At 35.4% G+C, this 17,229-nt stretch overlaps 3 protein-coding genes across 3 annotated transcripts; all 3 read left to right on the forward strand.

The window, feature by feature from the left end:
* The first annotated feature begins 6,702 nt into the window (after positions 1–6,702).
* On the forward strand, positions 6,703–10,506 carry LOC132040346 (uncharacterized). The gene is made up of 6 exons (XM_059430979.1): positions 6,703–7,417; positions 7,557–7,637; positions 7,719–7,781; positions 7,870–8,958; positions 9,836–9,983; positions 10,087–10,506. The coding sequence occupies exons 1-4, from the start codon at positions 7,177–7,179 to the stop codon at positions 7,980–7,982; spliced, it is 498 nt and encodes a 165-aa protein (XP_059286962.1). The 5' UTR covers positions 6,703–7,176; the 3' UTR covers positions 7,983–8,958; positions 9,836–9,983; positions 10,087–10,506.
* On the forward strand, positions 8,109–11,242 carry LOC132039152 (uncharacterized). The gene is made up of 2 exons (XM_059429694.1): positions 8,109–8,381; positions 8,633–11,242. The coding sequence occupies exons 1-2, from the start codon at positions 8,109–8,111 to the stop codon at positions 11,240–11,242; spliced, it is 2,883 nt and encodes a 960-aa protein (XP_059285677.1).
* Positions 11,243–11,275: 33 nt separating this feature from the next.
* On the forward strand, positions 11,276–12,127 carry LOC132039153 (uncharacterized). Its single transcript, XM_059429695.1, has one exon. The coding sequence runs from the start codon at positions 11,276–11,278 to the stop codon at positions 12,125–12,127; it is 852 nt and encodes a 283-aa protein (XP_059285678.1).
* The last annotated feature ends 5,102 nt before the right edge of the window (positions 12,128–17,229 follow it).

The raw sequence follows: 17,229 nt of genomic DNA on the forward strand, positions 1-17,229 counted from the left end.
CGTGCTACGGTGTTCTCACCTTATATTGGCACATGTGTCTCATTCTTTTACTCATTCAACACCGTACAGATCTTGATCTAGACATCTCCAAAATGTCTAACTTAAGCTTTTCTCTTCAATGATCCTCAAATCCATGTTCTTAAAGAAACTCATATCTGGCTTCCAAAACAAGTCATAACATGGTGGTGGAACTCATCTCTTCACGTTACTCAACGTAAGAGATGATTGCTTATGTGAGAAAGCCAACCTCGCAACTTGTTCGACACACTTTATCAATAAAATTACATAATCACATGCATAGAAGATATGAACACAAATTCAAGAGTCAAATATTGATGAAAATATTGTAACAACCAAGTCATTTTACAATACAGAAATATAATCATATCCTATGCAAACCTAGAGCCATAATATGTTTCTCTCGAAGGGTCTCTAGATATCGCCTTTGTAAAAGGATCGAAATATCATTTCTCGCGTAGGTATGTATTTTAAAGTTACTTCTCCACTTGCTATTGTTTCTCTTACAAAGTTATACTTGATGTCAATGTGTTTGGTTTTGCTGTGATACTTAGGATCCTTTGTGTATGCAATAGCCGCTTGACTACGCCCAAATGCTCAAAGAATCTTTTTAACCAAACACCTTAACATCATCCGGATGCACGGAGCCACAAACTCAGCTTCCATAGTTGAAAGAGTCGTGCAAGTTTGTTTCTTACTTTTCCATGAAATAGCACCACCATTAAGTAAGAAAGCATAACTGGATGTTGATTTTCTATCGTTAAGTCACCGCCTAATCGACATCCGTGTATCCTCTCAAGTGTAAATCATTTCCACTATAACATAGCGAATAATCAACGAGTTCCTTTCGGTATCGGAAGATCCTCTTCCGGCTTTCCAATGATCTCTTCCGATTGGATACTGCCGCAACCGGACCTACGGCATAACAAATGTCCGGACGAGTACACATTATAGCGTACATCAAGCTCCCGACAACACTAGAATATGGAACTCGAGACATGTCTTCTTTTCTTTTTCGGTGTAATGCGGACACATTTCAAGGCTTAAAGTTTCACCTCTTGCTATAGGAGTATCCATGGGTTTGCAACTATTCATTCGGAAGCGTTCCAAAATTTTCCTTACATAAGTTTCTTGAGATAGACTCAAAACCTTCTTGGAACGATCTCTTTGGATCTTAACACCCAATATATAGTCTGCTTCACCTATGTCTTTCATGTCAAATGACTTTGAAAGCCATGACTTGATAGTTTTCATATACTCCAAATTATTCCCGGCTAATAAAATATCATCCATGTAAAGGGAAAGAATTACAAACATTCCATTGGACTTCTTCACATAGATGCAATGGTCTTCATCGATCATGGTGAAATCATATGAAATCACCTCTTTGTGAAATCTCAAATACCACTGCCTTGAAGACTGCTTCAGGCCATAAATAGATCTTTTTAATTTGCAAACTTTCTTTTCTTGGCCTTTAACGATGAAACCTACAGGTTGTTCCATGTAGATTTCCTCGTTTAATTCTCCATTGAGAAAAGCTGTCTTCATATCCATTTGGTGTAACTCTAGATCCAAACGTGCAACAATAGCCAAAAGTAACCGAATTGAGGTAAACTTCACAACTGGTGAAAAAGTTTCCTCATAATCTATTCCAGCTTGTTGGGTAAAACCTTTTGCGACCAATCGTGCCCTGTATATTTCTATTGACCCGTTCGTTTTATGTTTAATCTTGAGAACCCATTTGTTCCCAATAGCTCTATGCCCAGAAGGAAGGTCAACCAGATCCCAGACTTTGTTGGTTCTCATGGACTCCAATTCTTCTTTCATTGCTTTCATCCATTCATCTTTTCCAGGACTAGTCAAAGCCTCAGTCACAGAATTAGGCTCATCCAATTCTGTGGGAGACACCAGGAAAACGTAATCTTCAATCTCATAAGATCGTTTAGGTACACTTTTTCTGGTACTCTTATGTTGTTGAAATTTAGATTCCTCTAAAGGATTTTGGGATTCAAAACTCCCACTTGGACCAGGAACCGATCTTGATCTATTTGACTATCAAACATGTCCGAAGATATTGTCTGATCATCTGAATTCAACAGTCCGTAAAGCGGCTCTCCTTCTTTTATTATGCCCTTTTTGGGAAAATCATTTTCTAAAAATGTGATATCTCGTGATTCAATTTCCGTTATACTTCCATCTTCTAATTCACCAATGAACACATACCCTTTGGAGTGTTCTGAGTATCTTATGAAGATACATTTCTTCCCTTTTGGACTCAGTTTTCCAAACTTACCAAAACGATCCTTTACATATGCAGCATAACCCCAAGGTCGTAGATCATTCAAGTTCGGTTTATGACCAGTCCATAGCTCATAGGGAGTGGAAGTAACTGATTTAGAAGGCACTTTATTTAGTATGTAGGCTGCAGTCAATAATGCATCTCCCTAGAAGGAGATAGGTAAATTTGCCTGCGCCATCATAGATCTGGTCATGTCCAATAATGTTCCATTCCTCCTTTTTGCTACACCATTTTGTTGAGGTGTGTAAGGAGTAGTTAACTGTCTCGTAATGCCTTTTTCATTACATAATTCTTCAAAGCTGTTTTGATAAATATTCACGGCCTCTATCGGTTCTTAAAGTCTTTATACTTTTATCTAATTGATTCTCAACTTCATTCATATATTTTACGAAGCATGCAAGTGCTTGATTTATGAAAATCAAATAGACATAACCAAAGCGCGTGAAATCATCAATAAATGTAATGAAATACAAAGCACCGACCTTGCCCTTACATTCATTGGACCACAAATATCAGAATGGATTAATTGCAACGGGGAATCTGCTCTTTTAGCCTTCCCAAATAGTTTACGTGTAATCTTTCCGGCAAGACAATTTTCACAACTTGGCATTTCAATTTTGGGAAAGGACCTAAATGCCCTTCCTTTGCCAATCTATTCATCCTGTCTTGCCCTATGTGACCTAATCTTGCATGCCGTGTAATAACATCAACATCAACGTTACTAAAATAACATGTCATTATACAACGGTCAACATAATAGTCATAAGTTGAAGGATTACAATCTAAAACAATAAAACCATCATAACGAAGTCCAAAACCATAAAAAACATTGTCTTGAGTAATTCTAACACCATTGCGACTAAACTTTAAATCGAAACCTAGATCTAGAAGAACGGAGACCACGAGATACTAAGTTACGTCGGATCTACGAGGACATATAGGACATCATGCAACATCAAAGTTCGGCCACCACGCAAGTCCATTTTGCAAGTGCCTATCCTTTTGACTTCGAAGCTTTGCATTATATCCTACATATATCCACCTTGATCCGGGTGAGACTCGACGAAACTCCACAAATGCCTCGATCACGACTCGCGTGGTTGGTGGCCCCCGAGTCTACAATCCACCACGGATAAGATTCAGTTAGTAAAAGAGTGCTAGAAACATATGTAGCACTTAAAGCTGCATTTTGAAATGCTACCTTTTTCGGCTCGGGACACTCATAGGCAAAATGCCCTGGAACATGGCAGTTGTAGCATTTCATCTTACTCTTGTCTTTCTTCTTGAAAAATCGTTTTCCATTCTTGGGATTTGGCTTGTTCCTTTTCTTGGAGGGTCCTTCTCCGGTCTCCTTCTTAGTTTCCGTCATTTTTCTAATTCTTCTTGCGTTTGAATCCTGAAGACTTTGTGCCACTGGATTCTGCCACATAGGCATTAGATACGATTTTAGCGCACCAATGCCTTTGGTCTTTAAGCTCGACATGACGGGCAACATCAGAAAAAGTTTTGATGCTATCATTATGGGTTGAGTTAACCTTCAAGTGTTCCCAACTATTGGGAAGAGGCGGATCATCCCTGAACACCTTCTCGTCGAGAGAGAACATGACCGGCACTTTTGAGTTGAGAAATCATGTTAGACATCACCTGGGGTGTTTAACGACATTGTGATCATGACCTTCTTGTAAGTATCAAATTTGATAGTCGGTTTTGTCTAAGGCGGGTCACGGTGGTACCCACATGCCAAGTCTCTCGTAAGTGTGCCCACATTGCATGAGCAGTAGGGTATTCTTCACATTCGTGAATGAGATCATCAACAACAGAACTCACAATAATTCCACGTGCAGTAGAATCTTTCTTTTTCCACGCATTGTAAGTTTCCAGATCTCTTCTGTGTTGCGGTCTGGGTGAACCAAAACATGGTTAATACCTTCCAGAGCATCTTGCTCTTCTAGTACATACCACATTTTACGACTCCAGATGTCGTAATTCTCGCCATTCAGTTTTTCACCTCTGTTAAATCGAGAATGATACTCTTAGATGCCATATATGTTGATTGAGACAATTAAGCAAGTTTTTATTCATCAATATTTACTTTAACAAATTTATGCATGTGATATTCACACTCAAGCAAATTAATTCCCATAAATGACTTCACATTTAGTGTAAAATCGAAAGGTCACAAAGTTTCCGATCATCATCTACAGTCTAAATGTTCAATCAAAAATGAAAAAAATAAATCTTAGCGTGAATTTTATTTAATAACTTTCAATTAAGTCTCAACCCATTTAAAATAAATAAATAAACGGGATATAAAAGAAAGTTAAATAACAGAACTATATATTGAAAAGAAATTCACAATTCAAATTACAAGTTCATAATCTCCCACTCAACTTCAAGTTCTTGAACATACACCTCAAAAGGTTGACTTAGAAAGAAATTGTGATAAATATTAACTAAAATACCACTCCAAGGCTCTCGGAGGGAATCTACTAAAATTGCTAAAGCTTCCCAATCCGAGATTTCAATAAAATTAGACAGTTCATCTCGTTTCAACTGAAAAAGTTCAATATGTTTAGGCACTAAAGTATTAGGAGACATCTTAAAAGCTTTAAACTCTTTGAATTTCTTCTCTCCTTCCCTTCGTATAGCCCTTTGATCCCTTAGTAGATTTTGCGTCGCCCTCGGAACATTATTCTTTATGACTTCACGTCCACGGAAATGTGTCCTACGATGACGTACTCTTCTACATTGTCCCCTTGCTCGATTTCGGGAACTCCCACTTGGAGTACTTCGAGCTTGTCCCACTGTCTGGCCATGTAAAATGGGAACAATAAAACAATAAGAATGGACATACCATTCAATATGACAATACATGCCACATTACTCGTAGAAGACAAAAACGCGTTTAAGGGTCCATCAGGACTAACAAGGAATGCACTAAAGGACAAAGAGTTATTCAAGAAAACAACTTGCTTTTTAAATATATATATATATATATATATATATATATATATATATATATATATATATATATATATATACTAGTTATGTGAGGCCGTCTAAGCCCCCCAAACTCAAGCATATAAAAGCGATATTTTAACTAAAGAATATAATTTGTGTTAGTACAAGTGTACAACAACAACAACAACAACAACCATATACCCACTGTAGTCCACAAGTGGGTAGTTATATAAAAGCAAAATTTTCATTCCCTCCTTTAATATTTTAACTTCCATTTTGATGAAATTATTTAATTCAAATCAAATTTGGAACCGAATTTAACATTATAACTTATGTATCCTAATTTTACGAAGTTATTTAGTTCTAAATAAATAATATATACATAGTTAATAAACTTTTAAGACAAATACATAATTTAACTTGTACGTGAGATGGAGTACTTTCCTCTCTTAATTAGGGATTAGGGGTTCGAACATGGATATGGAAAAAAATCTTTGGAGGAACGCTCCCCCGAATAGATGCGATGCGGAATGCGAATTATCGATTAATTGGGCTCAATGCGATATCGAGCACCAATCGAAAATCAAAGAACGTGAAAAATGAGGTAGGAGGTTCGATAGCTTTTGAAAAGTAGACTTTAAAAACAAAAATAAAAAAAATTGACATAAATAAATAAGATTAGGATCTAAAAGTAATTAATTAAAAAGTTTTAAAAAAAATTTGAAAATTATTGTAAGGATACAAAGTCCCAGCATCGATAACTTTTGAAAAGTAGGCTTTAAAAACAAAAAATAAAAAAATTGACTTAAATAAATAAAATTAGGACATAAAAGTAATTAATAAAAAAGTTTTTAAAAATTTGGAAAATTATTGTGAAGACTACAAAAGTCCTCACATTCCCTCTTATATATAATAGTAATATTCTCCTAGAAGAAGAAGAAGAAGAGAGTTGCACAGCTGAAGCAGACATGTCTTCGTTGACATGCCTACTTGTTGCGGGTTACTTTCGGAAATTCACATATTTATATGCTACTAATGCCTTGTACTTGATAGCTTTAAAGCATTGTACTTTGACATGTCTGTGATTATCATATTGCTCCGCTTCGTAATATATAACCGCCTCAGCCTCTGCCTTATCCATTCTCTCCCTGTTTTCGCTTTTGCTGTGCATTTCCTCCTCTTCTCTCCTCTGATTTTCCCCCAGCTTTTTGCTTTTTGCTAATTTTTTCTAAAATCCTATGCTGTCGAATCTGTTACTATGATTTTTCTCAACGCTTCCCAAACTTATCAAGACCAAACTGAATTCGAAGTTATTGGGTATTACGCTAATAGTTTGTTCAATTTCGAATATGTGGGTTAGAATTCTTAAGTTCAAGTCTGGTTTTGTCATTTACGTTTATGGGAATTAATATTGGGATTTTAAAGTCTGGTTATGCACTTTTGAAAGTTGAAAAGAACTACATCTTTGAATTTTTTTGTATTTGCATCATCGTGATGTTTTTGACCGCGTATGGTGGCAACCGATTGGAAACAGTTTTGACTTTATAAACCATATTTGGACGGTTTAGTGAAGATTTGAGATGATTTTGAAATTTAATGAGGCTAAACTTAAGGAATAGAGCTATTTTCTTGAATTTCTACATAAAAAATATTGTTATAAGCTAATTATTTGAAACTGTCTATATAAAATGTAAGTAGAGTTCCTAAATCATCACGTAATGTAAAATAACCCTGCACTTTTATGGGTCTAATTTTACATATAAGAATAGCCTTATTCTTTGTTTTGTTGATTTGCTCCTTTGTTCTTCTCTCTCTGTCAACCTTTTCAAATCTTCGATGATATTGACTGCTCTTTCATACATATTTTTTATTTTAAACTTTTGGCTTGATGTGCAGAAATGTCTACATTCGAAAATACAACTGATTCGACATGCCGTAAACAAAAAGGCAAAAGTCAGTGCTCTGAAGAAAGATGCGCCAAAGTAAAACAGCGACGCCGTGAAGTGTATAGAGTTACGGCAGTTGATGAAAGACAAATAAACTTACTGCAACGACGAACGGCATACCTTCATTCTACAACAGAGTTGTTTGAGCAAAGAGCCGACGTAACCGTAGCCTCATCTCCTCTCTTGGAAACAGGTTAGTACTCTCTAACATTTTTGGCTGCTCAAAATCAACAGGGAGGCATTTCTGCATTTACAAACATTATATGCGTATAAGTCACGGTTCTTTAGCCCAATATGGTTGCATTAATATCTCTTATCTTTGTGTGTCTTAGCAAATGTGTCCGTAGTGCATGGTTCCGCTGCTGTTGATAGTGACAGAAATCTGGCTGGTCGTCCTAGCATTTTTGAAATTGGTAAGTTCAGCTCATGCTGCTTAAATTTATAGATTGCCCTAAACACCCAGAATTAAATGAGGATTCCTTATATTTATTTAGGATCAACATCAGGAACAGCGACCAACCCGTATAATATTAACTCGTGTGCTGTCACAAACAAAGGTTTGTTTTATCTAGGTTTAAAATCATTTTAACCATTTCTTTCTCTTGGTTAAAATGCTTTGTGTTTACCAAAATCTTAAATACGCAGGTCGTAAATCTAGAGCATTGCGTCACTGCAACATTAATGACTTGCCTAATACCTCTTCCACCTTGAAAACTGTACCAAACTGTAAATTTTGTAAAGCCAAAAGATTTCAATAGGAATCACCAGGATTTTGTTGTGACAATGGGTCGGTGAAATTGATTCATTATGGGTTACCTGCTGAATTAACAAATCTTTATTTAGGGAATTCTGAGGAATCTAAACATTTTCGCACTTACGCCAGAATGTACAACAATATGTTTGCATTTACTTCTCTTGGAGTGAATTATGACAGAAATTTAGCAAAAAGAAATCGTGGTATTTATACATTTAGAGTTCAACGGAAAATGTATCATTTCATCGATGACTTGGTGCCCTCGAGTCGGTCAGCCAAAAATATTCAGCTATATTTCTATGATACAGAAAATGAGCTAGCAAATCGGATGGCATTCTCGGACCAGCTTAACGAATCAGTTATCAAAACTTTGATGGACATATTAAAACTCAATCCATACTCTGTCTTTCTGAAATCTTTTTATCAAAAAAAAAAATACATATCCCTGAATTATCGAACTTTTATATTGTGCTTAAGTGTGACTCTACTTTAGACCAACGGACTTATAACTTACCAACATCATCAGAAGTAGCAGGAATATGGATAGAAGAGGAAAGCAGTTCCAACGTGTCTTTACCACACATTCGCATTTACACCTAGAGTAGCAAGAGCCAATTGGTCAATTATTATTATGGTTGTTATGATCCGTTGCAGTATCCGTTACTGTTTCCTTATGGCCAGAATGGATGGCATTGTGGTATTAAAAAGGTTATTCAAACGAGTAATACTGTTAGGCGTAGAAGTTACTACGAACATGAGCAGCTCCCAAGTATAGAGAACATCTGCTCGGTTGAGATGCTCCTTGACATGGAAGCTCAATTCTTGCAAAAAAAGAAAAGAAAAAGAAATAATGTGTCATGCTGTGAATACTACTGTTACAAATTCCAAATGAGAGACGACGAAGAAAATGGAGTTTTACACGCTGGCAGATTATTCCAACAATATTCGGTTGACGAATTGATCAAGCCTGAGACTCAAAGGTTAGATTTCTATTCATTTAACCCTGACTTATTTCGAGTTGATATGTTATCAGGGATTCTTGATTTTCTAAGACACGGAGAAAGAGATGCATCAAAAATTGGCAAAAAAGGTTTTCTTCCGGCAAGTTTTACAGGGGGGCCTAGAGATATGCGCCAAAGATATATGGACGCTATTGCGTTGGTACAATATTTTGGAAGACCTGATATATTTATGACAATGACATGTAATCCATCTTGGCCAGAAATAGCTGAACATTTATTGGTAACAGATGAGGTAAAAAATAGGCCTGATTTAGTTAGCAGAGTGTTCCGAGCAAAGGTAGAAGAGATGAAAACAGATATATTAAAGCGAAATATTTTTGGAAAAGCCGCTGCTTTTATGGACACTATTGAATTTCAAAAGCGTGGTCTTCCCCATGCTCATTTTCTTATTATACTCAACACTGAATATAAACTTTTAACTCCGGAATCTTACGATAAAATTGTTTGCGCTGAATTACCTGATTCTGATACGAGTGCTTACTTGTACTCACTTGTTACTACACATATGATGCACGGACCTTGTGGTACTTTAAATCTGAAATGTCCTTGTACGAAGAGTAAGGGATATTGTAAGTTTAAATATCCGAAAGAATTTGCTAATCATACATCAAAGGGAAAAAATTCATATCCAATCTATCGCAGACAAAATACTGGCAAACTTGTGAAAATTAGAAAACACTTTCTTGACAATTCGTGGGTAGTTCCTTACAATCCATATTTACTGAGCAAATTTAATTGCCATATTAATTTTGAAGTTTGTTCTGATATTAGAGTTGTCAAGCTTATTTATAAATATATCTGCAAGGGACATGACAAAATTGCCTTCTTCGTACAGGCTGATGATCCAAACATCGAAATTGATGAGATCAAAGAATATCAATCTGCTAGATGGGTTTCGGCACCAGAGGCAACTTGGCGTTTAATTGGTTTTCCTCTTAGTGAGATGACTCCAACTGTTTACAACCTTCAGCTACACCTTAAAGGTGAACAATTTGTCTCTTTTAAGAGTACAGAGAAAGTAAATGCAATTATGAATAATCCCATGATCAAGAAAACAATGTTGACTGAGTTCTTTATAATGAACAGAATTAATCAGGATGCCAAGAATTTAAACTTACTTTACAAGGAATTTCCACAATATTTTGTCTGGTCCAAACGAGATAGAACGTGGAGCCGTCGAAAGCAAGGCACTGTTATTGGACGTATTGTGACGTCTCACCCAACAGAGGGAGAAAGATATTATCTTAGATTATTATTAATGAATATAAAAGCACCGAAATCATACAAAGATTTGAGAACTGTAAATGGAGTTTGTTGTATTACGTTTAGAGAGGCAGCAGAAAAAAGAGGATTGTTACAATGTGACAATAACTTGATAGATTGTATGTCCGAAGCTGTAAGATATCAAATGCCTTACAGTTTGGGACGTTTGTTTGCTACGCTATTGGTATATTGTAATCCTGCTAACCCAAAAGAACTGTGGCACCAATTTGAAGATTCTATGTGTGAAGATTTTAAGATTTTGCCTGATGTGAATCAAAATCAGATTCATCATATGACTCTAAATCATATCAACGATATATTGCACTCAATGGTTCGTGACATAAATGAATTTACCCTTGTACCCAAAAGAGTTTGGGCTTCGTCTACTGCTAGAGAAGCGAAAGATTATCATTTTGAAAGAAATATAATCGTTACAGATGAGGATTTGTTCCTGCAAACTAAATTGAACAATGAGCAACGAAAAGCGTATGATGTAATCCTTGACAGAACATATCGGAATAAGTCTGGAGCTTTTTTTATTGACGGTCCCGATGGAACTGGCAAAACTTTTTTGTACCGTGCGTTATTGGCTGTTGTACGATCAAAAGGATTTGTGACTTTAGCAACAACAAGTTCAGGTGTTGCTGCTTCAATTCTTCCCGGAGGACGAACTGCTCACTCCCGTTTTAAAATCCCCATTGATATTGAAGGACAATTCTCTTCTAATATTACTAAGCAAAGTTCGCTCGCATCATTGATACGTGATGCCAAATTAATCGTTTGGGATGAAGTATCAATGGCCCAAAAACAGCTGATAGAGGCTTTAGATTTATTATTGAAAGACCTGATGGATACGAAGTTACTCTACGGTGGAAAAGTTGTAGTTTTCGGTGGAGATTTCAGACAAACTCTTCCAGTTGTTCGCAGTGGCACAAAAGAGGATTTCATAGAAGAAAGTTTACTATGTTCCGGTATCTAGAATAGACTTGAAAAACTGCGATTATCAGTAAATATGAGAGCAAGAACTGATCCTGCCTTTTCTGAATATTTGATGCAAATAGGAAGCGGAAAAGCAGAAACAAATTGTCAGGGTAAGATTGAAATTCCCGATTCTTTTATTGTTCCTTTTATTAGCGAACAAGAATCTTTGAATGTTTTATTTAAAATAACTTATCCAAATTTATATACATCTTCCTGTGATATGGCCTCTGTGACTTCTCGTGTTATTCTGACAACAAAAAATGATTTCGTTGATGAAATAAATGACACGCTCATTATTCAATTCTCTGGTGATTCTAGAACATATGTTGCATTTGACGAAACCACTGAAACGCATGATCAAAGCCAATATGAAGATTTCTTGCATAGTTTACATCCTCCGGGTTTACCTCCGTACAAATTAACTTTGAAAAAAGGTTGTCCAGTAATGTTATTGTGGAATCTAAATCCCTGCGAAGGCTTGTGTAATGGTAAACGACTTATATGTCGTAATTTTCAAAAACATGTTATAAGTGCTACAATTGCAAGCGGTGACTTCAAAAACACCTATGTATTTATTCCGAGAATACCGTTATTGTCCTCGCAGGATGAGAAACTGCCTATTCCTTTTAAAAGAACACAATTTCCTATTAGATTATGTTTTTCTATGACAATAAATAAAGCTCAAGGTCAGACTTTAGATTTTGTTGGAGTTTATTTACGAGAGTCTGTTTTTTCACATGGTCAGCTTTATGTTGCTCTATCACGAGCAAAAAACTCGAATTGTGTAAAAATATTAATCCGGCCGCCAACAGTTGACAGCGACGATGATCATACAACATACAATATAGTATATGATGAAATCATTCAAGCGGCTGCCTTATAAATTGATTGTTACTGTATGCAATGAACTTTTTAAAAATCTGATATTTACTTGATTGACTTACTGGGAAAGTAATTTATCATTGATTTAATCACTTGAGTACATTAAGCTTAATAAGCATGGATGGTCGACAGTTAGCAAAGAACAAGCCATAACATTACAAAGCTTCCTCCCATGACTTCTCATGGATAATAGCATGAGGTTCTCTATAAAAGTATGACAGCATTATGTCGGTAAGTTTTTCTCCATCTTCTGTTTACTTTACTTAAGATGTTAAAATCGTGATGAATTAGCAATGACATTATGTGCTATATTCTGTTTTGATCATGAAGATGTTCTTCCCGCGTTATCACTTACTGAGTGTATATCAGCTTATCATACTGTGGAATACTTGCAAATTTGGCCTGCTCTGCGAATAGTCACTTACCACGCATCCTCCTCTCTTGAACAAGTAACAGAAGGTAATACAAATTGGTAATATTTATATTAAAGTCGGTTGCGTTAAGAACAAGGTATCTATGTATTGTATTTTAGCTTCCTGATAAAATGCTTCAGTGGTTTAGCTCTTTTCCAATTGTGACTACATTGTTAAACTTTGCGTATTGTCATGATCCTTTGTGTCTTGTGGGGTCTGGGGAAGGTAGTATGTGCACAGACCTTACCCGTATCTTTGTGAGTTAGAGAATCTGTTTCCGATAGAGCTTCGACTCATGTGTTGATATTTACTAATATATGAATGAAATTTGTGGAAGAATTCTCTGGATTAGTTTGAACATGCTGATTTCTTGTGATCTAGATGATTTAGATGAGAATGATTTTGACTTTTTCCGGTAAAATTGAAAACTTTGAATGTGGAGTCTGGGATTATTCTATTACTGTAGAAATGAAAAGCAAAGGTTTTCCTTGCCCCCAATTTTCATTTAACAAGAAGCTAAAGGATGAAAATGGTAGCTTTAATATAAACAATGATTTTAACTGTAGGAACGTCTACATTAAGTGGCTGGTGTAATGGAATGGATGTTGTATACAAGAAGCTGAACAAATATAGCAACCAGCTATAAAGAAACAGTTATATGAGACAACTAATCCTATTAGTTATCAGAGAACAAGCAGAGGTAATTTGTAGAAATTTCATGTATAATTTCTTTACTTAGTTATGTCTTGTATCCAGATTTCACTTGTAGTAGTTGAATGCTCAAAATGAGCTATTACATACACTGCTCCTTCATTGATGTGCAATGAATGGATTTATATTAAAATTTTAATACACCCTGATGCACTCACTTTTATTTATACAGGCAGTGGATTTTGATACACCACACTCATCACTATAATGGCAGCTCCTGATAGAGGCTGGTTGATAGAAGTTTCAAACAGCTCAACAAAGTGTTCCAACTATTTCTGTCAACCGCCTCACTCTGCCTTATCCATTTGACTTCTCTGGCCGTCTGATTACCGCGTCGCTCTCTGCTGTTTCCATTTTGCTTTGCTTCCCTCTGTTTTCACTTTTCCTTTGTGATTACCTAGCTTCTCTCCTTTAATTTTTGCACAGCTTTTCGCCAAATCTCAAATTTTGAAGTCTTTTCGTTTTCCCTGAGATTTGTGGATATCTCAACTGAAGTAATAAAGGATTCATTAATGTGTTCCCTGGTTTGAAGCGGGTTTCTCTGGGTGCGTTTTGTCTCTGTCAGGGTAATTGCATCGCAATTTCTTTTAAAACATATAGTGTTATATCTGTTACAGGTTTAGTAATCGGATGTGCTCGCAGGAAGAAGAGCTGCTTATTGTTTGTTTCGCCTTGTATGACATTTGAAAATAACATTGTGCAACTGATGTACCTTTCAATGAGATATGCAAACAACCACATAGGAAGAGATGATGATTGTTGCCTCTTGAGTTTTATCAGGAGGACCATCTTGTTCTACCCACTATTGCAGCTTGTTTTCTGTGTTTTATTTGTTATGAGTATTTAAAAGAAATGCAGTAGCTTCTTTTTGGATCGATAATACAGACAACAGGTATGTTAAGAGCTAGATAAAATAAAGTGATAGGCTGATAGCTAAATGTCCATTTGCAAAGCTAGCTGTGTTTGTTTCAGATAATGTTAACGTGAGTTTGAACTGTAGACACGTTGACAGAGCTGTAGATGCATTAATGTCAACATGAGCATAAATTTTTCAAGAACTTTTTTCCTACCAAATGAGGACGCAAGGTATGAAAGTTTTCAATTATAAATAGCAGAATCATGTATAATAAGAACTTCCAAGTATCATCCATACATTGGGCCCGTGCATAGCACGGACAACATCCCACTGGTATATATATATATATATAGGTCCATGATCTTGAGACACAGTGTGATTAAGTCACATAACAAAAAAGGAACTGATTGTATATTTCACTGATATTCAACTGTAAAATCAGTATCGTCCAACAAATCTAACTTCATGGAGAAAAATAGTCACATTTCTTAATGCACAAATTTTTTTTTATGACTCATATCCTGGACCACTTATTTACTAACAAATGGTGCTACTTATGACGTTAAATTCCGTAGCATTGTGTCACTGACCATTGTAAACAAAAAATGCCAAGATACCACAAAAAATATGAACATCAGCTTGTAATTCTCCTTCTGTTAACATATATTTCTCTCTATTAACATTATTGAAAAATGGCAACAGAAAGACTAAAACAATTAAAAAATATATCAAAAAGTGTAATAGAATATCCATCTTTTTTAGATCACTTTCCTTCTGCCCAACTTCATCAAGAAAGTGGCAGTACTTTTCTTTTCACAAAGTCTAAATATTATGTCATGCCAACATATGAAGTGGTATCAATTGTGGGGCTTCTTTTATTGTGATAAAAATTCCTAAAAATTAGTGACAAGAGACCAAGAAGAAAACTTAGCCCAAAATAAAAGGCACTTTAGCAAAAAAACATAAACGTACTATTTTCTTCACAAAACAATCTCACGCGAATTGCAAGAAAACGACGATGCACACTACAATTTCTCCGTTTCAGTCTTCAATTAATTTAACAATTGAAGAATACAACTAAGAGCAGTATACTTCTATTCAGTCAATAATCAAGACTTGTGACAAAATAACCTGAGCTCTTGAGTACCATCATATTGCAAATTGTTAGAAATTAGTAACGGTTAAGAACAAAGAATCGTGTATTTGCAAAGCTAGCTGTGTTTGTTTCAGATAATGTTAACGTGCTGTAGACACGTTGACACAGCATAAATTTTTCAGTAGCCAAAAATTCACGATTAATCTTTGTTGAAGAATTGCTCCAAGCCATCTACTTCACCGATCTTGAGAAATAGAACACTAATATCCTGAAACTAAATGCCTTTTTGTTTTGTGTGTGTGTATTATGACGTTAAATTCCGTAGCATTGTACGAATACTAGATGAATATTTTTCTCTATCTTTTAGAAGAAAGCGTTCTGGTTTCTTTTAAAGCAAAAGAAGGAGAAGTGGTTACTTGGAAGAAACTGTTCCCACAATTTCATGTTGTTAACGTCAGAGTAGTGGTAACCTCTTTGTAGGTTGAAGAATTGCTCCGAAGCTAATATCCATAAATGCCTTTTTTGTTTGTGTGTGTGTGTATTCGCACTATTATTATCCTACTAACCGAGGTCGGGTCGGCCCAACATTGAGCGACACCTATATCCCGGCCCATTATCCAACAGTTAGCAAGATATATATAACAAATTTTAAGGAAATTTTGCAGAATATGTATCATATTAATTAGTAAGAGAAATGGACCTATTGCATACTACTCCTAAGAGGTACACTTACTGCCTTTCAATTTTAAATCAATCTTTGGACAATCTTAGATCGACCTTTGGACTCATGTGTAAGTAAGGGTGTGTTTGGTATGAATTTTCAATTTCTCTATGTTTGATTGGTCAAAATTGTTTAACCTAAATATTTGTTTATTAGATCAACCAATTAAATTTATAAAATTGAGGTCATAAGCAAGGTAGTTAATCTAAATATAATTGATCCTTTTGATAATATGAATATAATAGAAATAACAATTCTGGCAAGGCAAGCAATTGAATGGATATGACAAACTAAAGAGAGAAGAGAGAGAGAGAGCGATTCTTATTGAATATTCCTGGCCGGATGACTGTAAGCAATGATGAAAAAGAATAAATCAATAACAATTTTTCGAGTTTATTTATAGTAACATGTGTAATCCAATGAATTACAATGATGAGATGATGGGGAATTGATAAGATAATACCTTTGTAATCGATTACGTGAATCTTGCTCGTTTCAACCATTAGATAGGATCGTGGTCATCAAATGTGATTAAATGGAATTCCGGATTGTTACACATCATAGATATACCTTGAGATTCGTCGTAGCTTAATTGCCCTAGTCTTGGACACTGGGGCTATCTCCGAGGTTATACAAGGTTGGACATGCCTATCTTATGTTTATAAGGGTTTAAGTTCATGTTTGGTGAGTTATGGAAGGATTAGAGAATAAGTGAATTGAAGAGAATACGTTTCGGCAAGTTTTGTTCTGAAAATTATTTTATACGGACCGTATCCTGAAATACTCAGATTTAAGGATTTGAAAATTTAAAAGAGAGGGTAGATTTTTGGGTTGGAAAATACGGACCACTATATGGTCCATATAAAATTATACGACCAGTGAGTTGGCTGACGAGACCAATGTGCATAGGTATTTTCTGCTCGTACTCTATCAAATTATAGTAAAGTTTAAGATATCTTCCCACAAAGATTGGAACCACCTAGGCTACAGATTTGTATTATTTTTGTTTCTATTTGAGAGACTCAAATTGATGAAAAGGGAGTAATTCAAAAGTCTTGAAAATTATGATACCAAAATAAGAAATATTTTTGGATTTTTCTAATAAATGATAGAGGTTGGGCTATTTTGAGTCGGCAAGATAAAATTATTATAATAAAATCAAAAGTTTATTATTTATTTCTCTGTTTAAAGAATGATAGCTTATTTCTAATGCAATCATTCCACAAAACGACAATATGTTAATAGCACCACTCTCGCTTATATTATTAACTTATTGTCAATTAATTAGTGACATTAAAAAATAATT

This window comes from Lycium ferocissimum, chromosome 12 (genome assembly GCF_029784015.1).
Source record: "Lycium ferocissimum isolate CSIRO_LF1 chromosome 12, AGI_CSIRO_Lferr_CH_V1, whole genome shotgun sequence".
Classification (NCBI taxonomy): Eukaryota; Viridiplantae; Streptophyta; class Magnoliopsida; order Solanales; family Solanaceae; genus Lycium; species Lycium ferocissimum.